Source organism: Polypterus senegalus, chromosome 2, assembly GCF_016835505.1.
Source record: "Polypterus senegalus isolate Bchr_013 chromosome 2, ASM1683550v1, whole genome shotgun sequence".
NCBI classification, from domain to species: domain Eukaryota; kingdom Metazoa; phylum Chordata; class Cladistia; order Polypteriformes; family Polypteridae; genus Polypterus; species Polypterus senegalus.
In genome coordinates this window covers 150438749-150465807 of record NC_053155.1, presented here as the reverse complement: position 1 = coordinate 150465807, position 27059 = coordinate 150438749, and the positions used below count along the sequence as shown (strand labels likewise).

General features: G+C 36.9%; 1 protein-coding gene across 1 annotated transcript in view; it reads left to right on the top strand.

Moving 5' to 3' along the window:
* The window catches only part of tm9sf2 (transmembrane 9 superfamily member 2), a 132032-nt gene extending 106473 nt beyond the window's left edge, over positions 1-25559 (top strand). The window contains exons 10-17 of the mRNA XM_039744815.1: positions 4361-4493; positions 4634-4753; positions 5206-5263; positions 17847-18006; positions 19169-19320; positions 20160-20271; positions 20749-20920; positions 24710-25559. Of these exons, the coding sequence (XP_039600749.1) occupies positions 4361-4493; positions 4634-4753; positions 5206-5263; positions 17847-18006; positions 19169-19320; positions 20160-20271; positions 20749-20920; positions 24710-24777 (975 nt within the window). The 3' untranslated portion in view covers positions 24778-25559. The remainder of the gene's footprint in view (positions 1-4360; positions 4494-4633; positions 4754-5205; positions 5264-17846; positions 18007-19168; positions 19321-20159; positions 20272-20748; positions 20921-24709) is intronic.
* Positions 25560-27059: the final 1500 nt, after the last annotated feature.

Genomic DNA, 27059 nt, shown 5'->3' with positions numbered 1-27059 from the left:
ACTAACAAATCCAAATTATAACCTGTTAGAAAAGTCATAATATAGGCAGAGATTCAAAGCCAGTCCGTTAGAGGACAGGTGGGGAAGGTGAACAATGGGGCAGAAACTGAAGTTTATCTGTGGAAACTGGAGAACAAAATAACATGCGCTAGATGTTACAGGCGCGTTTACATGAGCACTTGGGAATTAAACCACTCTAGAACATGTTGCACAAACACTTCAAAAAGTGCGCAGGCAGCTGTTATAAAGCTATTATATCTGTTTATAAAGTTTGCTGTTTAGCCAGCTGCAGCTTGCACTGGCGCTTCTGACTGCAGCATGCTGTATGCTATATATAACATGCGTGTTATTTTTAACATTGCTTTGTTTAAAGTGTTTTGTACTTGTACTCGTTGAAAGTGCCATATAAAATGTCATGTTAGCACTAAGTAAAGTCAAAACTAATTTCTTCACACACCACAGATCTACAGCAGTGCTTTCCACTATGTTTCTCAGTTTGAAGTTGCCTTGCTAACTCCGCCCACCACTGCTGAAGTCATGGGTTCCTGTTGCCAGATTAAAATGAATATATCATGATATTTTTTAATGCATCATTTGAAAATTAAAACTATCGTTCATATCGTGACATTTGATATTTTACCCAGGCCTAGCGGGAATAAGATGGGTCAGACGCTTTGTGGGGATCCAGCAGAAGCTCTGCTCAGGAGGGAGGACAGGCTTGTGTGCCACTCTGCCCTCATTTGCCTCTGAGTGATTGATTTGAACCTAATGTCTCTGGTGCATACCACATGCTTTATAAAATTTCATTACTGAAATACTGAGAATTATTACTATTCTACAAATTGTTCTTTCCTGCAAAATCAGTTCTGTTCCTCTCAATCTCACTCTTAAAGAGTAAGTCCAGTATTCAAATTTGTTGTTTTTTCACAATCATGCTATATATTACTTTGCCTCATGAAATATCATTCTAAAGTGTACCTAATTTTGTAAGTTTAAACAAATAACTAGCCTGCTCTTGTACTTTATAATGGACTTGAATGGTACCAGAGTCCCAATGTGATGAAAACACTTGAAGCTAACTGAATACATACATTTTTCAAGCTAAAAATGTGATTGATTATTGATCATCACCTTAAGATTAAACATAATGCAAAACTGCATTGCCATGTCATTTTAAGAAGGGGAAAAGCAAACCACCATTGTGAGATTTAGCCATTTTTTTGAAGGAGTCCGGCTATGGGCCTTGCTTCCGTAGCCGTGCTGTTGCTGTCTTGGTTCTATAGACAACTAGACAATAAGTACTGAAAAAGTCAGGTGATTGCTATATTCTTTCACTGTACAAAGGATTTTTTTTTTTTACTTTGCAGAGATCCTGGCTGCTGTTGCTGGATTGTTAAATTACTTGTGTGCTTCAGTGACAGAAAATATGAAGCAGGCATGTAGCGAGGGCTTGAAGTGGGGAATTTTTTCAGCTTCAGCAGCAGAGTACCTGGTTGCTCTCTGACAGCAAATAAGCTCCCCCGTCTGCTGTTTGATCTAATATACTTCTATCAGTGTGCTAAAAGCTCCAAGGGAGACCCCACACCTGCTTGATGATGAGAGTGCTAGCAGTTATTTGTTTTGAGTTCAAGCATTGCACATAGCATGTAATAGATGGATATCCTTTATTTGAGAAAAACAATCAAGTGACAAGAACTAAATGAATGGTGTATAGACACCATTTCTGGGTGAAGCTAGGTAAAAAAAAGCATGTAAATCATACAGTGAGGCTAACTTCAGTTTTTCTATTTTGTACTTAAATATATTTAGGTGTGTGTGCATTTGACAAGGCACCCAAAGTTTCCCAGAATCAGTCAATAGCAAAGGAGTAATGTGTAGTTATAGAATGTTCTGTAAGTATCATGCTCTATAGTTCTGGTTAATTTCAGACTTCCAAGTGGCATCTTGCTTAATTGATTGTGTGTATTTCTGGTGTGTGTTCTACAATCATGCAAGTGGTTTCAATGTGTTATCCCCAAAAAGCCAAATAACGATGATCGTCTTTTTTGACACTGACAGATGGTTGTTTCCCGTGAACAGAATTAATCCGTTAACATTACACTGAACTGCTGAGGGGTCTATAGGAAAGCATCAGGGGGAAAAAAATGTGTCTGGAGCAATGGTGCGCTCACAACTGTATATTGCACCATGACAGTTCCGCACACATTGCACTATTAGTCAAGAGTTGTTTTTTTTTTTTTATAAATCTGCTTTTTGCTTTGCATCTTTGTATTCACCAGATGTCCCTCCCTGTGACTTTTTTGTTCACTATTTTAAAATTGAGATTGACATGAAAAAGAATCGCTACTGTTTTGGAAATGCATGGAAAAAATGACTGGCTGTAAACATTGTAACAAAAGATGAGTGCAGGAAATGGTAATGATAATTGGAGAAGTGCTGGGACAAGTTTATTGCATCTCACTGAGAGTATTTTGAAAATGACTAAGAGAATTGCTATAAGTTTTATAATGATTGTAAAATTGTTATCAAAAATAAAATACCAAGTTGTGCGTGTGTGTGAATTTTTCAAAATGTAAAGGTACCTTGAACTCTTTGAACTTATGTTTTCAAGTTTTATGTTTCTGTGTTTTATTTTAAGGATGTACCCAAGGTGTGGTGTTGTCTTTTTCAAGTAACATTACTTGTATCCTGTAAGAGACATTATAAATTTAATGCTGACATAGGAGTGTGCGATATATATTGCCTACGATAATATCTTGTTTTAACAATGTGTGAGCTGAAATTAATTGTCACTCACTTTACAATAAACAATCAAAAACACTCTTGAGTGTCCATGTATTCAACGTCTCATATAACCTAACAGGATAGACTACTGTACATGAAAGGTCAATGTTTCACACGTTAATCTATCGTAGCTGCCTAAAAATAAGTGAGCAAACAGTGCTAGCATTATGCATGGCATATATGCTGCAGTATTACTATGTACTACTTAGTCCCATAACATTAGAGGTGGTTTGGCTTTAAAAAGACTGTTGTATAAAAGATGAAAATCTGCAAACTACTGAGCTGGTGTTTCTGTCACACAACTTGGTCTCCTCTGTATAGTTTGTAGTATTCTATAAGCAGAAAAACTTATTATGGATATTACAAAAGTTCATTTATTGTGTAATAGTCTTTGAAATGCCTTATATGAGAGCCTGTAGTAGAAAATGACAAGTAAATGAGGATTTCATGTTTTGGTAGTGGGGTTTGAGCAATATAAAAAAAATTGAGAAGCACTGCAATAATGTAAAAGTTTACCAGCATTTATCATGGGAGCTATGCTTTTATTACAACATACCTGACTGAGCATGTAGTAAACAGATAGAAGGTAGTTTTAGTTAATTCATGCCATCAAATCTAAATAAAAACTGAGTTTGGTGAGAGGAAAGGAGAAGCATCATTGTACTTGAAATATTGTTTATTGACCGTATACAGCATAGATTTTTTTTAAAATACAATGGTAAAAAATAATTAGTAGTTTGAGGAGCATGAGTTTTGGTAGGTATGAATTTGGTGTTGCTATACTTTTGCTGTACTTTTCAGTTTGTTACATGTTACTTTTTTTCTAATTGTCATTATTCACCTTGTTGATAGATTACATACTTTGGGTTTCTGTTAACTGTAATAATTACAAACTAATTCACTATAAATCTGACTGTAAAGATTGATATTGTGTATGGCTTATGCAGATTAAACGAACTCCAAAAAAGTAAAATATACTGAATTATCATAAACCTGTAAATTTTGAAGTTCTTTAAATTCTACTGCAGTGAAAATTTTAAAAATAGATATATGAATATTTTACTTTTGAAATTCATTTTACTAAGCATTCAAGACCTTATGCTTTTAGAATTCTTTGGAGCTATGGCTGCTTTTCCTTGATACTTAATGAAATCCCTAGATTTTTCCCCTACCGCTTTTCATTTTGGCTGCTGGCTTTGCCTATGTTAATAAAACCTACATAATAAACACATGAGAATTGCATAATTGCCAATTATTGATTATGATAAATTCCAAAAGAGAGATGTTAATTAGGCAGATAATTTATTTGAAATGAAAAATATGCTTCACCATTTTTTTGTTAAATTGTGAAAGTTGGCTGTGAGTATTACAGTGGCCTCCCCTCAACCTAGTTTTCAGATCAGAGACCAATTATTTCACCATCTCTGCTGGGCAAACAGATGGACAGTTAGCATTATTAAGTTGATCGCTAAGACCTATTCTCTCTATTCTTATTTGTATTTGAAGTATATTAAAAGTAACTGGCTACACATCTACACTGATGTTTGCAATATCTTATCTTCTTATAATTTTCTAGGAGGATGCTCAAGAAGAATTTGGTTGGAAGCTTGTTCATGGTGATGTTTTCAGACCACCAAGGAAGGGAATGCTGTTGTCTGTTTTTCTTGGATCAGGCACTCAAATCTTCATTATGACATTTGTTACTTTGTGTATGTATAATAACTTATAATATGTGGGTTGTCACGCAACTTAAGGTTATTTGTATTTAAATTTATTAAACTAATGTTCATATACATTTGCAAACTGTTGGTAAAAAGTAAAATGTAAAACATTTTTTTTCTTTCCAAAGTTTTTGCATGTCTGGGATTTTTATCACCTGCTAACAGAGGAGCACTGATGACATGTGCTGTGGTGTTGTGGGTTCTACTGGGAACTCCAGCAGGTTATGTGGCTGCCAGATTCTACAAATGTAAGTAGATGTTATGTATACTGACAAGGCATCTGCTCGTTATAGTAAATTATCATCAGCACCTGACAACTTTAAAACTTGATTCCACTGTATATTATACTAATTTGATATCTGATGACCATTATTCTACAAAACCTAAAAATTAAACTGTTAACTGTCACAGTCAATGAAACCACAGTTAAATGATAAATTATTCCCTGTTAGATAGCATGTATGTATATGCACATATATATAAAATATAAATATATAAAAATATATATAAAAATATATAAATATAACGTATATTAGGTAATTATATGTTTGCAATTCTGTGCATTGAGTGCTATACACATGGCTTAATGTTAAGCAAATAAATTTGTGTTTTGACACCTTACATATTTTAAGATTGTGAAGTTTTAGTTTAAGTTGTTTTTATAACATGATTATATATTTTGTGTTCTTTATTTGAATAGCTTTTGGAGGTGAAAAGTGGAAGACTAATGTTTTGATGACAGCTTTCTTATGCCCTGGGTAAGACAACAGTACTATTGGAACACAAATACTTAAATGTTATTGCAAGTATAGAAGTGCCCAGTTTTGTAAATTCTGACCACAGACTTCTTGTTGCTACTTTTAGGATCCAGCTTAGGTCTAGTAGGTTACCACCAACTAGGAAAATGAGCCTGGACTTAGCCAGACTCCAAGACCAGGCTGTTTCTAATGAGTTTGCATGCAGTTTGTGTGAGAACTTTCAGATTTGGTTATGATTGCCAATCCTAATGTGATGTGGGAGACCATCCGTGACAAGACCCTGAAGGTTGCAGAGGGTTGTGTTGGTGTTACCGGTGTTTCCAGAAGGAGGTGTTTCATTTCGCAGGGCACCCTGGATATCATCAAGAGGAGTCGCAGCACACGGCATGGCTCAATGGCAACTCTAGTCTGTACCGGGAACTGAGAAGGACAGCTGTGAGGGCAGATAAAGAGGCGTTTGTTAGAGGAATCTGTGAGCAAGTGACACACCATCTGTGGTCTAGCGACCCACGTCCTGCTTACAGAGAAATCGAAGCATTACGCACATTTGAATCTGTTCCTTGGAGAGTCGCAGTCAGTGCGGCTGATGGAACGGTCCTTACAGATGACACTGCAGTTGTGACCCGCTGGGCTGGCTACTTTGAGTAGTTGTTCAAAGCTGATCCTCCAGCTAGGATGTTGGATATTTCTGGTCCACAGTGCTGGAGGCTGATCCTCTGATTAGCTGTGAACCACCCATTCTCACTGAGATTGCACATATGGTGAACCAGTTGGGGGGGGTATGGGTTTGAGGCTTCAGGGATCTGTGGTATCCGCGGTGATCTTCTCCAGGCTGGTGGCAAGACTGTCGTCCTGGCATTGCAAGCAATCTTTGCTTCCATTTGGGAGACCGGCATCATTCCAACTGACTGGAAAATGGGACTTATTGTCCCTATATGGAAAGGGAAGGGTGATCACCTGGATTGCAGCAACTACAGGGGAATAACACTGCTCTTGTTGCCGGGTAAGGTCCTTGCTACGGTTGTCCTCAATTGGATCCATGATCACTTCCTCACCTACCAGTGACTGGAACAGTCAGGTTTTACACCTAAGAAGTATCCCATCGACCGCATCCTGGCACTGAGGGTTCTCATAGAGCACAAACGCGAATATCGGCAGAGTTTCTTTGCAGCCTTTGTCGATTTTCTCAAAGCATTTATAGTCAATTGATCGAGCTGCCCTGTGGGACATCCTGAGGGTTCGCAGGATCCCTCGATGTTGCTGAATGATATGGCCGGCCTGTACACTGGTACTGTTTATGCTATGCAGAGTGGAGGCAGGACCTCTGTTTTTCCCAATTGATTCTGAGGTTTGTCAGGGTTGTGTTCTTGCTCCTACTCTGCTCAGTGCTTATATGGACTGGGTGTTGAGCAAGGTCATCATGTCCAGCGGCTGTGGGACATCTGTTGGTGAAGAAAAATTCATAAATCTTGACATTGCCGACGATGTTGTGATCTTCGTGGAGTCAATGGAGGCTCTGATCGTGGCGCTTGAGAGACTGAGTGACGAGTGCGAGTGTTTGGGCTTGCGTGTGTCCTGGATAAAAACCAAGATCCAGGCCTTTAATGACCTCTTGGGCACAGCTGTCAGCAGTGTGTCTGTTTGTGGAGAGAGTGTTGACCTTGTTGAGAGCTTTACTTACCTTGGCAGTGACCTTCACATCTCTGGTGACTCTTCCTATGAAGTCAGTAGATGGATTTGGAGAACATGGTGGGGTCATGAGGTAGCTGGAAAGGGGTGTGTGACGCTCCCGATATTTATGCAAAAGGACGAAGGTCCAAGTCTTTAGAGTCCTGGTGAGACATGGACACTATCCAGTGACCTGAGATGAAGACTGGACTCCTTTGGTACTGTGTCTCTCTGGAAAATCCTTGGGTACTGTTGGTTTGACTTCGTGTCGAATGAGCGGTTGCTCATGGAGTCCTGAATGAGGCACATTACCTGCATTGTAAGGGAGCGTCAGTTACGGCACTACAGTCACGTGGCGCATTTCCCCGAGGGTGATCTGGCTCGTAAGATCCGCATTGTTTGGGACCAGAGTGGCTGGACAAGGCCAAGGAGTCACCCACGTAACACCTGGCTGCAGCAGATAGATGGTCATTTCCGGAGGTTGGGACTGGACCATGCGTCTGCCTGGGGGGTTGAAACTGAGATCCCGAGTTCTTTCGTCGTATAGTGGGTGCAGCAATGCGCTGTACCAGTGCATGCTTCTCAACTTGATTGACTTTATCGCAAGTATGTCATGCAGTTTGTTGGCAGTAAGTTTTTTTTTCCTTATCAGTTTACTCTAAAAATAACATTGCAGAATTGTTGTCCTATGTACTGATATAAAGTTGGCAGTAGCAGAAAAATGCATGATTTTTACCAGTAATTTGTAACTAAAATAATTCTTTGAAACGACAAAATGAAAACCTACAAACTATGCATAAAGTGGTTCTTCAGTGACTCTTTAGGTATTTTAAGTAGGGATACATGTAGGGGTGTACTTTTTCCACATTTAGGAATTGCATTTGTTTGGATGAACTATGAATGTAAATATAGCATTACAGTAATCCCTCCTCGTTTGTGGAGGTTGCGTTACAGACCCCCCCGATAGGTGAAAATCAGCGAAGTAGAAACCATATGTTTGGTTATTTTTTATATATTTTAAGCCCTTATAAACTCTCCCACACTGTTTATAAATATTGCCTGCACAGTTATACAGCATAATCCCTTTGTATTCTCTTAGATATTAGGTAAGATTCATTGAAATTATGTATGTAAACACACTGTTTATATACACTCACTAAAGGATTATTAGGAACACCATACTAATACGGTGTTTGACCCCCTTTCGCCTTCAGAACTGCCTTAGTTCTACGTGGCATTGATTCAACAAGGTGCTGAAAGCATTCTTTAGAAATGTTGGCCCATATTGATAGGATAGCATCTTGCAGTTGATGGAGATTTGTGGGATGCACATCCAGGGCACGAAGCTCCCGTTCCACCACATCCCAAAGATGCTCTATTGGGTGAGATCTGGTGACTGTGGGGGCCATTTTAGTACAGTGAACTCATTGTCATGTTCAAGAAACCAGTTTGAAATAATTCGAGCTTTGTGACATGGTGCATTATCCTGCTGGAAGTAGCCATCAGAGGATGGGTACATGGTGGTCATGAAGGGATGGACATGGTCAGAAACAATGCTCAGATAGCCCGTGGCATTTAAACGATGCCCAATTGGCACTAAAGGGCCTAAAGTGTGCCAAGAAAACATCCCCCACACCATTACACCACTACCACCACCAGCCTGCACAGTGGTAACAAGGCATGATGGATCCATGTTCTCATTCTGTTTACGCCAAATTCTGACTCTACCATTTGAATGTCTCAACAGAAATCGAGACTCATCAGACCAGGCAACATTTTTCCAGTCTTCAACTGTCCAATTTTGGTGAGCTCGTGCAAATTGTAGCCTTTTTTTCCTATTTGTAGTGGAGATGAGTGGTATCCGGTGGGGTCTTCTGCTGTTGTAGCCCATCCGCCTCAAGGTTGTGCGTGTTGTGGCTTCACAAATGCTTTGCTGCATACCTTGGTTGTAACGAGTGGTTATTTCAGTCAAAGTTGCTCTTCTATCAGCTTGAATCAGTCGGCCCATTCTCATCTGACCTCTAGCATCAACAAGGCATTTTCGCCCACAGGACTGCTGCATACTGTTTAATGTTTTTCCCTTTTCACACCATTCTTTGTAAACCCTAGAAATGGTTGTGCATGAAAATCCCAGTAACTGAGCAGATTGTGAAATACTCAGACCGGCCCGTCTGGCACCAACAACCATGCCACGCTCAAAATTGCTTAAATCACCTTTCTTTCCCAATCTGACATTCAGAGTTCAGGAGATTGTCTTGACCAGGACCACACCCCTAAATGCAACTGAAGCAACATGTGATTGGTTGATTAGATAATTGCATTAATGAGAAATTGAACAGGTGTTCCTAATAATCCTTTAGGTGAGTGTACATTAAAACCTAAATATTATTTTAAAGATATTGAGTGTCTCCGATATCACATATGTTACAGCCATTACAATAGACAGGCCACCAGCAATAAATACGTACAATGCAAGAAAAATTGTATACAGTAAATGTGTGTACAGTGACACTAAACGTATGTACTAAGTACTGTAAGTAGAAAATTAATTATGGTTACTCACCAACCATGACACGATGACTTGTCCGATAACGATGAGTTTAATTTTACTGCACAACAAAGTAGAGCGTTACAGCCCTTCTAAAGGAGCCACTTCAGGCAACTGTGTAGCACCGCCGTTATTCTTCTTCAATCCAAATCCCTAAAGCAGATTCCATCCAGACTACTGCCTTATTACATCCACTTACAACTTGTTTTGCGCCCTGGTTAAAAGGACACTACGGCCGTAGATCTTGTATTCCTTTCCTACTTTTTAAATAAAAAGAATCGTAGCCTCATTGATACCGTAATGGGATCCTACAGCGGTGTAGCTTTTCCCTTCCTTCAACAAATCCAAAACGTTTACCTTTTCGACAATTGTTAACATCTTCCGTTGGCGCTTGGGCACAGACCCTGAAGCAGTAGCAGATCGTTTTGGAGCCTTAATGAAGGGCTTGACTATGCACAAAGTAACACAAAAGAGCACAAAAGTAAACTATTTACACAGTGAAACACGTTGATGCTGAATGAGCAAGACGAGACTTCCTGGTTAACACCGCATTCAGCACACAGGAACTTAACTGCGTGCTCTGATTGGTTAGCTTCTCAGCCATCCGCCAATAGCGTCCCTTGTATGAAATCAACTGGGTAAACCAACTGAGGAAGCATGTACAGGAAGTAAAAAGACCCATTGTCCGCAGAACCCGCGAAGCAGCGAAACTGTTACACTCTTGCTGAGAATTTCTCATTATTAAGCTTTATTTTATTGCTGTATTGCCAACTGTCTGACATGTCTAGTTTTTCCTTATGTCAAGTTTGTGTGGCTTATCAGAAATGTATAATGCGTCTTAATTTTTTTTTTACAATTAATGTTTTAAGTAAATTTTGGGTAAAAAAACACCTGTATAAACAAAGTATATCTTTCTTGTCCACTTCCTATAATTTATTGAACAAGCAAAGTTATCCTGAAAAAGTAACTTGTGATTTAGCAGCAGTGAATGCAACCAAATGTTTCCTGTTTTCAATATCACCCTTCCATATATTTGTGTAGCAAATATATGGAACCAACTCTTTCATTTAAAGCAGCTTTGATTCAGAAACTCTGGCAGGTTTTCAAGTATGAACTGCTCATTTCAGGTTTGATTACAAAGTATTTCTATTTGGCTTTGGTCTGAACATTGACTAGACCTGTAAAACTTTTTTTTTCTCATTCTGCTTCCATTATTAAATATTAATATTCATGGCACTGTAGTTCAAGTAACGTTATTAACAAAGTGAATATTGTAAAGCCCAAGAAGTAAAAAAATTTTGGTCTGTACTTTCCCGTCTAACACATTCACAAACTCCTTTTTACTACTGTATGAATGTTTAATGAGACACACAAATATATATTTTTTTGATTTAACAACAATTGTACATTTTTCAATTCTACACTGCTGCTTTCATGCTATTAAACAATCATACTAAAACCTGACTATAGGGATGTCACAAGAATTGATATTTTGGTACTAATTTGATACCAAAGATCCAAAAGGTTAATGGTACCAGTTCCCAAACCAAAGTATCTATAGTACTGAGAAAATCAGTACTGCACTTGAGTGACTGGAATTAGGTTAATTACTCCTGAAGGCACAATAATTATATCTTAAAAACTACATATAAAAATGGTTGTTTGCATTTATGCAAAATAATTTTGTCATAGTAGTGTAGGAACTGTTTTTTGTGTTTTAAAACGCAAAACTCACACACAGGTCATGTTGTTGCCAATTTTATTCCATTAACAAATTTAGTTCAAAAACAGATGTGTGCTTGCTTTGGGAGTGAAATGTTTCCAATCAAATGAGGTGTAATTGTTTAACTTGCACTGTTATTTGTATATGGAAATGAAAAGATAATACTATTTATCACTTTTAAATAGTGTCATATACAGTCCTGATAAATGAACAGAGGCTTTGCATTAATTTTCTGATTGTGATAAGCAATTCTACAGATACCCATCAGTCCAAACATCTATTTTTTAACTTCAGGGTTTTGCTGGCATGGAACTCGCACTAACCCACATTTATGCATAGAGTAATGTGGGATATGGGAGGATTGCCTGTGCAAACAGTTACATCAAATGAACATTGACACAAGATTCAAATGAAGTGGCTATTTGGCTTTTCTGCGCCAACAATGACACGATATGCTACATTTGTTAATACTAAAATAAAATGTATTTAGTGGTTCAATGCTTCAAAGGAAAAGGTACATCTCCTTCTCTCTATTAATACAATGTGTACTGTGTAAACAGAGATGTGTGATTGCCGAAACATGCAGTTAGCAAGACAATCAAAACTGCATACTTTATTGCTAAATATGAATCGGCAAACACTGAATATGTGTCATTCATTTGGTTTTTTGAAGGAACACTAATTATTAGTATAACCCTTAAATAAAAGTACACATCATATTTTTAAAAGGTATACTGAAGAATGGTAATGCTGTCTCAATGCTATTAATTTTATGTAGTACAGGTAGTGACAGCCCATGTAAATTTCAGGTTTGGAATTTCTACACAGGCATAACAAATAAAGTCTGATTACTCATGCAAGAATCCTTGAAAATGACAAAACAAAGGCTGGAGTTCTGAAATAATGGATTAATAGAAAATGGACAAGTTTGATATCACGTGGGAAGTTCTAAAGTTGTGTCCAGAAAGACTTTTTTGAAAAATTAAACCACCATGAGTTTGACATTTGAAATTTTAATTAATTTTACTAATCCATTAAAAATTGCTCTGTAGTAATGTTTTGTTAATGATGAAAATCTAAACCTTGCAAAAGCAAATATTATATACAAAAACCGCTTTAATGAATTTAAGTGGAAATATCTGTAATTCTCTTGAAATTCACTAATTCAGTGTGTGTGTGTGTGTGTGTATGTGTGTATATATGTATATGTATGTATGTAATATGAAAGTTTGGGAACCCCTCTTAATTATTTGGATTTTTGTTCATCATTGGCTGAGCTTTCAAAGTAGCAACTTCCTTTTAATATATGAGATGCCTTATGGAAACAGTAGTATTTCAGCAGTGACATTAAGTTTATTGGATTAACCGAAAAGATGCAATATGCATCATAACAAAATTAGACAGGTGAATAAATTTGGGCACCCCAACAGGGATATTACATCAATACTTAGTTGAGCCTCCTTTTGCAAATATAACAGCCTCTAGACGCCTCCTATAGCCTTTGATGAGTGTCTGGATTCTGGATGGAGGTATTTTTGATCATTCTTCCATACAAAATCTCTCCAGTTCAGTTAAATTTGATGGCTGCCGAGCATGGATAGCCTGCTTCAAATCATCCCATAGACTTTCGATGATATTCAAGTCAGGGGACTGTGACGGCCATTCCAGAACATTGTACTTTTCTGCACGAATGCCTTTGTAGATTTCAAACTGTGTTTTGGGTCATTGTCTTGTTGGAATATCAAGCCCCTGTGTAACTTCAACTTTGTGACTGATGTTTGAACCTTATCCTGAAGAATTTGTTGATATTGGATTGAATTCATCCGGCCCTCTACTTTAACAAGGGCCCCAGTCCCTGGACTAGCCCCACAGCATGATGGAACCTCCACCAAATTTGACAGTAGGTAGCAAGTGTTTTTCTTGGAATGCGGTGTTGTTCTTCCGCCATGCAAAGTGCTTTTTGTTATGAACAAATAACTCAATTTTTGTGTCATCAGTCCAAAGCACTTTGTTCCAAAATGAATCTGGCTTGTCTAAATGAGCATTTGCATACAACAAGCGACTCTGTTTGTGGCGTGAGTTTCTTTTTCATCACCCTGCCATACAGATTTTCTTTGTGCAAATTGCGCTGAATTGTAGAACGATGTACAGATACACCATCTGCAGCAAGATGTTCTTGCAGGTCTCTGGAGGTGATCTGTGGGTTGTCTGTAACCATTCTCACAATCCTGCGCATATGCCGCTCCTGTATTTTTCTTGGCCTGCCAGACCTGGGTTTAACAGCAACTGTGCCTGTGGCCTTCCATTTCTGAATTACATTCCTTAAAGTTGAAACTGACAGTTTAAACCTCTGAGAGAGCTTTTTGTAGCCTTCCCCTAAACCATGATACTGAACAATCTTTGTTTTCAGATCTTTTGAGAGTTGCTTTGAGGATTCTATGCTGTCACTCTTCAAAGGAGAGTCAAAGGGAAGCACAACTTGCAATTGATACCTTTTCTCATGATGACACACCTTTCTATGAAGTTCAAGGCTTAACAAGCTAATCCAACCAATTTGGTGTTGCAAGTAATCATTATTATTGAGCAGTTACATGCATTCAAACCAGCAAAATTACAAGGGGACCCACATTTTTGCACAGCCAGTTTTTCACATTTGATTTAATTTCATACAACTAAATACTACATCACTAAAAAAATCTTTGTCTGGAAAACGCCCCAGTACTCGGATGTTCCTAGGAAATGAAAGACATACCATTGTTATCTTTGTTGTTGAGTAAATTATTATGCAGGCTGAGAGGGGTTCCCAAACTTTTTCATATGACTGTGTGTCTCTCTATCTTGTATGAGTGAAAAATTCGGATCTAAATACGAGCATTGGCTCGCATAACGAGCCATGAGCCAGGCTGTGGTTATGCGTGACGCGTTTCCCAATCCGCCTCGACTTGGGGATTCACCCAAGCTGATGCTGCCAGCCCGTCAGCTCACTCAGTGTTCCTTGTTCTCCCATAGCGTGAGGATCTGCGTGTTTGTGCGCTTGTGATTTCATTGTTTCGCTGTAGCAGTTCGCCGTATAAGCGTATCCAAAAATATTGCGGACATGCAGACGGAGAATAGGAGATGATTGCCCTCAAGAGGAGTACTAGGGTGTTGTACCGTGTTAGCCATTATGATTGTAGAGAAAAGCCAAGCAAAATGACACTTATTGGCTAACTAAAGATTACAATATGCAAGCTTTGATTGCATCTTGCCTGAAGAAGGGGCCTGAGTTGCCTCGAAAGCTTGCATATTGTAATCTTTTTAGTTAGCCAATAATAGGTGTAATTTTGCTTGGCTTTTCTCTACCCTCAAGAGGAGAGAGATAAGGAGAGTGGGGGTGCGGTGCAAGAGAGATAAGGAGAGGGAGAGGCGCACGAGAGAGAAGAGCCAGTTATGATCACATGACGCTCAGCAGACAAAGTGTATCCACACTTATTTATCAGTGTTATTTGTTACGAAAATTGATTTTTATGTTGTTATTTTTGGGGTTGCATAACGGATTAACTGGATTTCATTATTTTCAATGGGGAAGTTTTGTTCTAGATACAAGAAATTCGCTATACAAGCTCTGTGCGGGAACGAATTTAACCTGAATCTGGAGGTTCTACTGTGTGTGTGTGTATGTATGTATGTATGTGTGTGTGTGTGTGTGTGTGTGTGTATATACACACACACACACACACATATACATACTGCTCAAAAAAATTAAAGGAACACATCAGATCATAATGGGAAAAAGAAATCCTTCTGGATATCTATACTGATATAGACTGGGTAATGTGTTAGGAATGAAAGGATGCCACATCGTTTGATGGAAATGATCAACCTACAGAGCCCTGAATTCAAAGATGCCCCAAAAATCAGAGTGAAAAAATTATATGGCAGGCTAGTCCATTTTGCCAAAATTTAATTGCAGCAACTCAAAATTGTACGCAGCACTTTGTATGGCCCCTGTGTTCTTGTATACATGGCTGACAACATCGGTGCATGCTTCTAATGAGATGACAGATGGTGTTGTGGGGGATCTCATCCCAGATCTGGACCAGGGCATCACTGAGCTCCTGGACAGTCTGAGGTGCAACCTGGTGGCATTGGATGGACCAAAACATAATGTCCCAGAGGTGTTCTATTGAATTTAGGTCAGGAAAGTGTGGTGGCCAGTCAATGGTATCAATTCCTTCATCCTCCAGGAACTGCCTGCATACTCTCACCACATGAGGCCAGGAATTGTCGTGCACCAGGAGCCACTGTACCAGCATAGGGTCTGACAGTGGGTCCAAGGATTTCATCCTGATACCTAATGGCAGCCAAGGTGCCTTTGTCAAGCCTGTAGCGGTCTGTGTGACCCTCCATGGATATGCCTCCCCAGACAATCATTAACCCACCACCAAACTGCTCATGCTGAATGATGTTACAGGCAGCATAATGTTCTCCATGGCTTCTCCAGACCCTTTCACTTCTGTCACGTGCTCAGGGTGAACCTGCTCTCATCTGTAAAAAGCACAGGGCACCAGTGGTGCATCTGCCAATTCTGGTATTCTGTGGCGAATGCCAGTCGAGCTGCATGCTGCTGGGCATTGAGCTGAGGGCCCATTAGAGGACATGGGGCCCTTACGTCACCCTCATGAAGTCTTTCTGGTTGTTTGGTCAGAGACATTCACACCAGTGGCCTGCTGGAGGTCATTTTGTAGGGCTCTGGCAGTGCTCATCCTGTTCCTCCTTGCCCAAAGGAGCAGCTACTGGTCCTGCTGATGGGTTATGGACCTTCTATGGCCCTCTCCAGCTCTCCTAGAGTAACTGCTTGTCTCCTAGAATCTCCTCTATGCCCTTGAGACTGTGCAGGGAGACACAGCAAACCTTCTGGCAATGACACGTATTAATGTGCCATCCTGGAGAAGTTGGACTACCTGTGCAACCTCTGTAGGGTCCAGGTATCGCCTCATGCTACCAGTAGTGACACTGACTGTAGCCAAATGCAAAACTAGTGAAGAAACAGTCAGAAAAGATGAGGAGGGAAAAATGTCAGTGGCCTCCACCTGTTAAACCATTCCTGTTTTGGGGGTCATCTCATTGTTGACCCTCTAGTGCATTTGTTGTTAATTTCATTAACACCACAGCAGCTGAAACTGATTAACAACCCCCTCTGCTACTTAACTGACCAGATTAATATCCCATAAGTTTCATTGACTTGATGCTATACTCTGATTAAAAAATGGACTTTAAGCAGTGATTTAACACTGGATTTAAGCAGTGTGTATGTATGTATGTATATGTGTGTGTGTGTATGTATGTATATATATATATATATATATATATATATATATATATATATCATATCTCACACACGGGAATGTTGCAGGAAAGACCATTGCTGTAAACCAATGTAAGGATCAGAGGCCAAGATAAGTATAATACAGTGTAGTTTGACAATACAATCTTATTTTAAAATGTTGAGTGTAGAGCCTCTTTTGATTAGAGTAGATTTTTTATTTGTTCCACGCTACCACTAAAAACAGGTATGAAATATTCCAATTGAGATTATATCAGACAGTTTGCTTTGTTTCATGAATGTTAATGAGGAACATAATTAACTTGGTGTAATGTTGGAAGAGTCAAAGTTTAATAAGGATTTATGCTAATTGACTTACCTTGGCAATGCTTGAAGTAAGTCAGTTATGTGTGTGTGTTTGAAAAAAAAATATTTTAGTAAATGATTTGTACTTTCTATGCTTAACAGGTTTAAAAAAATATGTACTGAACCACATTCAGGCAGACTCATTTTTTGTTCTAGCTCACCTAGGCACTGAATAACATTTAAACTATTAACAGTAAAAACTGTCAACTGCAACTCAATAGAACCTCGTAAGACAGTGATTGATACAGCACACATCAGAGAACTTCCACACAATCAGAACACACTGCTAGAACTGAACACCTTTGTAGAAACTTTTGGAAATCCCAAAATAGATGAATTGGACTTTCCCATTTTATTTTAGAGGTCAGAACACCATGCAAGTACTGCTCTTTTAAATCGGTGCTAAATATCAACCATTGAAAAATTAGTTCTTAGTAATGCACCTGTCTCACTTGGTTAAGATGTGCAGAATATACATGTATAATTTGTGTAGGCAAATACTGTGTAAGATATGTGAGGAGGCACTAGACAGTTTGCCTTTTATGCTTTAAGTGCATTTAATAGCACAATGTAGACTTAATGTGTTCAGATCATCTAATAAGTTGAATAAGGCAGCCTTCAATTAAAGCTTTATAATTGATTACTTTTTAATATGTTAATGTGTACCATCTATATACTTATTTCATAGTTTCTTCTAATAGTACCTTTCATGCCAAGGACAATACAAACTTTAAAAACAGGCAACATAACTTCTTTGGATATATCAACCATGTTCGGGGAAAAATGTTTTTGTTTTTGGAAGTGTTTAGTCACTATAGGTTTAATTTGTGTAATATATTTGTAGAGTATTGTTTTTATTTTTAGATGCCTTGACTGGAAAGTTTGTGTCTTCTTTATTTATAGTATGAATATAGGTTTCTTTATTTGTGATTTTATTATATTGTATGAAAACTAACTTTTCCCCAATTTCTAGAATTGTTTTCACAGATTTTTTTGTGATGAACCTAATACTGTGGGGAGAAGGCTCTTCTGCAGCAATACCATTCGGAACATTGGTGGCTATTTTGGCTCTCTGGTTCTGCATTTCAGTACCTTTAACTTTCCTTGGTGCTTACTTTGGCTTTAAGAAAAATGTAAGTATATTTTGTAATATTTGTGATTTTGTTCTAATGTTGTTAGTTTAGATAGGTCTGTGACTCTCTTTTTGAAGAGTGCCTTGAATGACAGGTATACATCCAAAATTGTTGAATATAAATAAAGTATACAAATATTTTCAAAAGTGTCACCTCATGAACATAGATAAAGACCTGCTCAGAAGGCATATTTGAATATATTATTGTGGAAATGCAGAGGCTACTCGGAGAAGTAAACAAATTACTGCTGTGCCAATTTTGAATTGCATTTTCATTTTGTTTGGGATGGGGGGGCAGGATATTATTTTTAAATATGCAAAAAGCATGACATAAGATGAAATGAACCAGAAACACAACAAGAATTAATGTAAGCTGTGGTTTTAAAGATGCACTGGTGCTGTAAGAGTAAGCACCAAACTCCAGTTTGATATTAACACATCTAGCTAATGTTTTAAGGCACAAATAGTTTCCTAATAGCTAAGTTAACTCTAAAACTGCAGCATTGAGAAGCACTGCAAAGATGGCTTGCAGATGAATAGATGATTTCCTGATATAAATATTTTTCTTGTCATTACTTAACCAGAGCAAAAAACCTTTAAGTAAGGTATAATTTTACATCTGGCACTTTGGATTACTCCATCCTCTTACCCCCACCCCCAAGATAGCCTAAAATAGTAAGATATGCCAGCATTGTTTACAATTACCTGATGTGATTTTATTTTTATTTTCATAAATAGAATGTGTTGAGGTTAAATACTTGCAGATTCAATTTTGCATCATGTATAGCTTATCATTTGATTATTAAATACTTGGTACCATTGATGAATCAAAATTGTAATAATATTTACTGTTTTGCAATAACTGCAGTATACAGAGAATAAGGAAATAATACCAAATACTAACCTGGATTATTCTTCCTTATACAGTGTATTTAAACAAAATATGGTTAAACCTTGTAAACCCACTACTAACAATTGTTATGGTTTAGGTTTTAACAAAACAAGCAAAAAAAAAAAAAATACTAAGTGGGTAGCAGTACAGGTTTAGGCCAGTGTTTATTTGTAAGGTGCTATTAACAACACCAGCATTGTTAATCAGATTGTCTATATATGGGAGTATCCTGGAGAAACTTTCATAATACATTGGGTTTGTTTCTTTTAAGGTGATTGAACATCCAGTGCGAACAAACCAGATCCCACGCCAAATTCCTGAGCAGTCATTCTATACCAAACCACTACCTGGAATTGTTATGGGAGGAATTCTTCCTTTTGGCTGCATTTTCATTCAGCTTTTCTTTATTCTCAACAGCATCTGGTTAGTTTTACATTAATAGTTTTAAAAATAGTTTCTGCAAATTACAGATTTTGCATCAGAGATGACAGAATATTCTGAAATGCTACCTATATCTAATTTGGAATGAACCTTGAACTTGTTTACAGTTTCTTAGAAAACATTGCGTAAGTGCAGTAATACTTACCAGAGTTCAACTCCTAGCTTGGATAACTGTCTGTGTGCACATTTCATGTTCTTATTGTGTTCCAAGGGTCTTATTCTAGGTAGCCTGTTTTTTTATGTCCAAAAGATTTGCATGGTAGGTAAATCAAAATTGGCCTGCCTAGTACCAGATGCCTTTTAGCAGCACACCAGCCTACAATACATAGTCATTTCAGGAGCAGTTATGATTCCTGAATCAGTGTAGTTTATTATCTACAGTAGTTTTTAGCTCGCTTTGCATGCTTCTGCACTGTTTAAATTGGAGTAATATTTTAAGCATCATGAATAGGGATAGGAAGATTTATATATTTCACAGACAAGTGGAATATAGATGGGCATAGGCAAGATTAGTCAAATTCTCATTTTCTTTTGAAAGTTTGTGTAACATGACATTATAATGTATATTGCAGCAGAGTATGTTTTCTCATTATTTCACTAATCTGTAGGTCTGTTGTGGCCAAGGCTCTTCTCATTTTATTGTACAACTTGCAGTGTTGTAAGTTTAGTTATACTTGCCTGTATTTTGCTGTTCTACTGAAAATATTAATGGAATGATTTATTCTGTTTTTATACTTGATTATTTTACCAGTGTAGTATAGCTTTTTAATAATGGCTGTAACTTGAAACAAAAATGTAATTATATAATTTATTCATTTCAGGTCTCATCAAATGTATTACATGTTTGGATTTCTTTTCTTGGTTTTCATTATTCTGGTCATTACATGTTCTGAGGCAACAATATTGTTATGCTATTTCCACCTTTGTGCAGAGGTATGTTTAATTTTTTGTTTATCCTTAATGCTCCACATATACTTTATAAACAGTGTTACATTAATTTTAATGCAGTCATATGTTGTCAAATATAAATTGATTAATATTAGCCAAAATTAATGTACTCTTATCATTAGTGCTTGCAGTGTGGAGCAGTACATGTATTCAGGAACAGCAGTACAGTATGCATGTTAAATTCTTTTGCTTATTTTTCACAAAATTAAAATGCATATTAATAGGTAACCTTTTTCAGAAATGTATTACTTATGGAATTTGGTGAATGTGAATTTTTTTTCTTTTCAAAACTATAAACTCTCCAGTTTGGACATTTAAAAATGAACAGATACATGGACATTACGAGAAGTGACACCCACTGTGAATTTTAAATAATGAATTGAAAAAAAATAAATGCAAAATGTCATTTGAATTTCCATAACTTTGCTGTTCCTTTCCTATGCATTTTTCTATTTTTCATAGGATTATCACTGGCAGTGGCGTTCCTTCTTGACAAGTGGCTTCACAGCTGTCTATTTTCTTATATATGCAGTACATTACTTTTTTTCCAAACTTCAAATAACAGGGCTGGCCAGTACAATTTTGTACTTTGGATATACAATGATAATGGCATTAATCTTCTTCCTTTTTACAGGTAAGTTTATTTTTGTATGAAATGCTATTGTTTTGCCTTTTATTACTTTCAGTCAAACTTCCCTTTCTGTGATTTAGTCTCATTTCTGTTAAGAACTAATATGTCATTGGCACAAAGCTTTTCTGAAATGAAACTTGGGTTTCACTGTGAATACAGTTTTGCATGAAACATTGGCTCATAACTAGTTGCCACACTAGCAACATGATTAGAATATATTGACAATACTACTACTACTACAGCAACTATACATTAATACTTTTTGTTTGAAAGCTAATTGTTTTTCAAACATTTTATATTGGGAATTCAGCAAAATGTTTCACTTTTGTTCTCAATTCTGAAAAATTCAAGTTTGTTACTGAGCCAAATTGACTGTATTAGCTTGCTAAAGCTTGTAAAATTTCTGTTTTTAATTAGAGACTGAACTATTAAACAAGCAACAAATATTGCACATGCCATCAGGTTTTTGAAAAAAGTGAAAACATAACCATCCAAAATTGCCAAAAATTTATCATGATATTGCCTGGAGAAGAAATCCATTACAGGCTTCATCCATAGGTTCATTTTCATCGGGTGAATTTTAAGACCGGCAGCATGTTGGTGTCGCATCCAGTTTTGGGGGTACTGCCTTAAACTTGTTGCTGCAGTGATAGGTTTTTGCCTTTGCGACCCTTAAGTGTATTATGCATGATTAATGATGGGTGAATATTTTCAAGACTCATCAGCTAATAATAATTTATTCACCAATTTTTTTTTATTTTTTTTTTCTAAAACTTGCTTTTCCAGTACAGATTTCTGAAGCCCAAGAAAAAAAGTTGGAACTTATTCTTAACAATATACATAAATAGGCAATGAAAGTAAATCGGAAAGCAAAAAATATATATTTACTTTGGCTGCTTATCTTAGGACTGATCTTAGAATTGTACAAAATCTTCTTTTTGGTATTATAGATTTACTTTATATTTTATATACTGTATAAGATTATCAAACCTAATAAATTCAGTTTATAGTCTAAGTGCAGAAGGCCATCCCGGTGGCATTGGGCTTTATAGATGATGAGGCACCAGTCCTTCATAGGACATACTCATTATATTCTTATATGGAGCCAATTTACAGTTGTCCGTTTGCTTAACACTAGTTACTTCAACATAGTTTTCCTTTTAAAGTAGAAGACTCAATTTTTTAAGTTTTCTTACGCTTTCATTTAAGTGGCCACAATTCCTTCATACTTGACTCAATATGCATGTTCCATACATCAAAATGAAGGGCAAACATCATTTTTTCAATAAATGTCACCCAAAAAAAAACCCAGGCTTTGAGAATATAAGGAAGATTTTTTTAAAGTTCTATTGTTGTTTTCTAAATCTTATGAACACCTAGAATCCAACATGTTTGGCATTATGAATTTGCAACATTGTTTCTGTGTATTGTTGTATGCAATATGCTATATGCATACACTCTTTTCAGATTCCACATCAGCAAGCTGCTGCACTTCTGGCGCTGAAATCAAAACTTTTTTGGCAAACTCCATGCGGGCTGCCATGTGCCTTTTACTAAGGAGTGGCTTCCGTCTGGCCACTCTACCATACAGGCCTGATTTGGTAGATTGCTGCAGAGATGGTTGTCCTTCTGGAAGGTTCTCCTCTTTCCACAGAGGACCTCTGGAGCTCTGACAGAGTGACCATCGGGTTCTTGGTCACCTCCCTGACTAAGGCCCTTCCCCAATCGTTCAGTTTAGCTCTAGGAAGAGTCCTGGTGGTTTCGAACTTCTTCCACTTACGGATGATGGAGGCCACTGTGCTCATTGGGACCTTCAAAGCAGCAGAAATTTTTCTGTAACCTCCCCCAGATTTGTGCCTCGAGACAATCCTGTCTTGGAGGTCTACAGACAATTCCTTTGACTTCATGCTTGGTTTGTGCTCTGACATGAACTGTCAACTGTGGGACCTTTATATAGACAGATGTGTGCCTTTTCAAATCATGTCCAACCAACTGAATTTACCACAGGTGGACTCCAATTAAGCTGCAGAAACATCTCAAGGATGATCGGGGGAAACAGGATGCACCTGAGCTCAATTTTGAGCTTCATGGCAAAGGCTGTGAATACTTGTGTACATGTGATTTCTCAGTTTTTTATTTTTAATAAATTTGCAAAAATCTCAAGTAAACTTTTTTCACATTGTCATTATGGGGTGTTGTGTGTAGAATTCTGAGGAAAAACATGAATTTAATCCATTTTGGAATAAGGCTATAACAGAACAAAATGTGGAAAAAGTGATTTGCTGTGAGTACTTTCCGGATGCACTGTATATTATAATATTTACGCAGCATTTTCTGAACCTTGCTATCCTTTCTGTTCAGTTTTTAGTAGATCTCTCCATGAGATTTCCAGCTTCTACCTGAATTTTATGTTTTCAGTCAAACGTTCCACAGAGTTTCATCTTTAAAAATTCTTGGACATTACTACTATATAATACTGAGAAACGTGGTAGCATTTAGAAAACTAGGAAATGCAAAGTAAATTTTCTTAATTCAGAAGATACTTTAAGATTTTTATTTGAATTGGTGAAATTATAAATTTCATATTTTTTGCAGTTTTTTTGGATAAATCTGTCATACCCAAATGCTCGTTTTTGTTGCATTTTTTCACATGCAAATAGAAAACTATTTACCATTATAAAACACCATCTTCTACCAAGCACATTAAAAAATAAATATCTTGCTCATAACATCATAGTTGCATAACTTTGTAGAACGTTACTTATTAAAAAGTAAAATTTTATAACTTCTAATAACACCACAGTAATTTATACTGTCTTGAATTTTACTACAATGCTAAAAGGTACATGTTTCTCATACCTTTTTAAAGTAGTATTCTGAATTGCTGCTTAACCTACTCAGTGACCTTGTCACTTTTAATCTGTCTCCCATGGAATCGATTGACTATTGCATAGTCTTTTTAAGACAGTGATACGTACTGTGACAGGCTAGCAAAGAAATAAAAAGGGAAATCTGTTTGTGTATGAAAAAAAAATGACGGTGCTTACTCATCTGTTAAAAATCTGAGTGATCAGGAAAGTTTACATTCAAGGGTTTTTGACGGTGCCCTGCTGCTCTGTCAGTGCAGCACATGCTGTAGGCTCTGGCATTTCTATTGCATTCCAGGTCATTGGTCAGACTCAGCAGGAAGAGCGCCGCCAGCTTCATGACAAATCTCTCATTCACAGCTGGGTCTGTAACAAGGTATCATGGTAAATGAGTCGGTAAAACATCACTGGTTTGAAAAGCGTGAAAATTTGTCATGATATCATTTGTAAGCTCTAATCTGAAATACCATTTAACATAATTACTCTTAGTCCCAAGTACATTATTGTATAGTAAACTTTATTTCTGTAGAACATCTGTCATGAAGGAGTGTAGGAATTTTACATTTTTGGTTGTGGTGACTTAATTATTACCATTCAGTATCACAACTAGTTACTAGTTAGTGACTGTTAGTAATTTTAAAAATAAATATGGTTAAGCCTTCCACATGGTGCTAATGTAATTTTTCAGTGTATATTTAGTTTAACCTTGTACAGCAGCCTTTCACAGAACACTAAATATCTAAATATGTGAAATGAGTGTTTTCTGTATTTAAAAAGAACGCTATACTGTTTATGACTGATTACATAAAACATTTACTTGAGAGAAAAAAATCATATTAGTGAGAAATATGCAGATATAAGTTTGTTCTCGCCTCCCACCCAATGTAATCTTTAAAATATTTTTTTTTCTTTTCATCTTCTACAGGAACTATTGGCTTCTTTGCATGTTTTTGGTTTGTTACCAAAATCTACAGTGTTGTGAAAGTAGACTAATAACGGCTACAAGATGCCTTCTTCCTGCTTCTTCCATCCATTGGATTTGAAGGCTGTAGTTCTTGCTTAAAGTCCTTAGCTGATGTGTTTTATTTAAAAGAAGAAAACAATTCAGTGCACATGATAAAGAAATTAGCTTGGGACCAGAGTGTTTCATTCTGAAAGTGAAGAACTTTGATATTTTTTCTCTCTTTCTCTGTTTTGTTTTAGCAATGACTGGCTACATTTTTGTTGACACACTACTTTGAAGACATTGATAGTAACATTAAGATATATTTGTAAATAAGATACCTTTTGCTATTATGGAGATCATGTATATTGACATTGACCAGAGGTGCAAGGCTTAACAAGCAAACATGTATCAATTGATATATAAAGTACATTTAAATGTAAATAACATTTTCTAGTATTAAATGGGAAGACTTCAATGTTGAGTGTGTGAAGAGAATCTTGATTTCATACTGAAATCTAGAGATAAAAAGACAACTTCTAATTGTTTGTTGTGTCATGATTGTGTCAATTATTAATCATTTCATTTTTTGCTATGGCTTATGCAATCTCTTTATTCCATCTGTCACTTTTTGCCTCTGCGCTACTTGATTTATAAATTTATAAAAAAGAAAAAAAATAAACATTGTGAAAGTGATCACTTTTTTTTTAACCTTATGTTAATTGATTTTTATTTACAAGTATACCTTAGTTGGTGAAACAAAAAAATTGCATCTTTTGAATTTAGTGAATGAACTACTTGGATTTTTTTCAATAACGTGGACTGTTCTTGATTTTTAAATAAATTATTTCATGTATATAACATTTATGCCAAAACAGTGTTTTATGTTTTAACACTTTATATGACTACATTATCTATCTTTATATATAATACGCTACCGTGGCTGTTTGTCTGTCCAGGATTTTAAATCACCTGTTGCTCACAAACCATTTGAACTATTGACATAAAGTTTGGAACACATATACTACATGACGTCTACTATCAGCTTTCGGGGTGATGATTGACCTTCAAGGTAATTTCGCTTTTTATTTCTATTTTATTTTATTGTAGAATCACCTCTCAGCAGCAGCCAGCAGGGTGGCCTTGCGGCACATGCGTACAGGCGCCGTTCTTATCCCTTTGCTGTCACTTCCCCTACCTCCTCTTTATCTTAAATCATTCTTGAGGCAGGTTTAAGACTTAAGTGCCAGCTTAAGTAAAAAATTAAAGTAAACTTAGTAATTGCAATACAAACACTGCCTTAATCAGTTTTAACCGAAAGAGATGCTGACAAAAGAAAAGTGGGCCACTAGGGTGGAAAAAAGAAGAGCTGCTCAGGAAGCAGCAAACTCATCAACCTCTGCACAAATGAATGCTAAACGTACAAAGGAGTTTGAAAACTAGGAATGCTTAAGTGTATTCGCTGCACGTTATTGTGCAGTGCGCCATTACTGGTATTATATATTCAAAATATAAAGTTTTACCTTTTTTGTTAATAACTTCAATCTAATTACATAGTAATGATGCATCAAGAACAACCTAATTCTGCCACCACTCAATTATTTCAAATTATTTTGAAAGGGTATATCCAGTTGCTGAATCCTGATATGGCTTTAGAAATGTATGCATTATACACTGTAGCTTAAAAATGATTTAGCATAATGTTTAAATGCCATATAACAGATTTGGTGGCATTTATGTGATGAACTTTGTTTATTGAGACATTACAATATGCAGACATTTCATTGATGTGTTTGACTTTAGTAAAATGATCTATCAATACAGTATATGTGATCAGTACATTCATTGAATTCTTTCAGAGGTTTTTTTCTTAAGAGTGAAGTAAATTACAGTTTGAAAAACTAAGGGGTAGCATGTGAATAAATATTATAGGTAAGGCTTACTGTATATGATTAAGTATTTCTGACTCAAATATCAATGTGGACATGCAAATTAATCTGTGCGCCTATATCAAGCCTAAATAAATACAAGCAAATTCAAACTTCCATAAAAATGATGATGATGGTCTGCAAAAGATTGAGAAGGAAAATTAGTGTACTTCGCCACCCCTTGGTTCGGTATGGAATTACATGTATTCAAGCCATTTAGTTGTCTCCTAAACAGACGTGTGTGACAGCCCGACACAAAACCCCCACCCCCCCCTCAGCCCAGACCCGTCGGGGTCAGGTGTTCTGCACCGAGAGGTCTTGGATGCAGGAGGGGGCGTTGGCGTGGAGAGAACCCTTCCGATGAATGAGCGAGAACTTGTAAGGTTGTAAATCAAGGAACCATC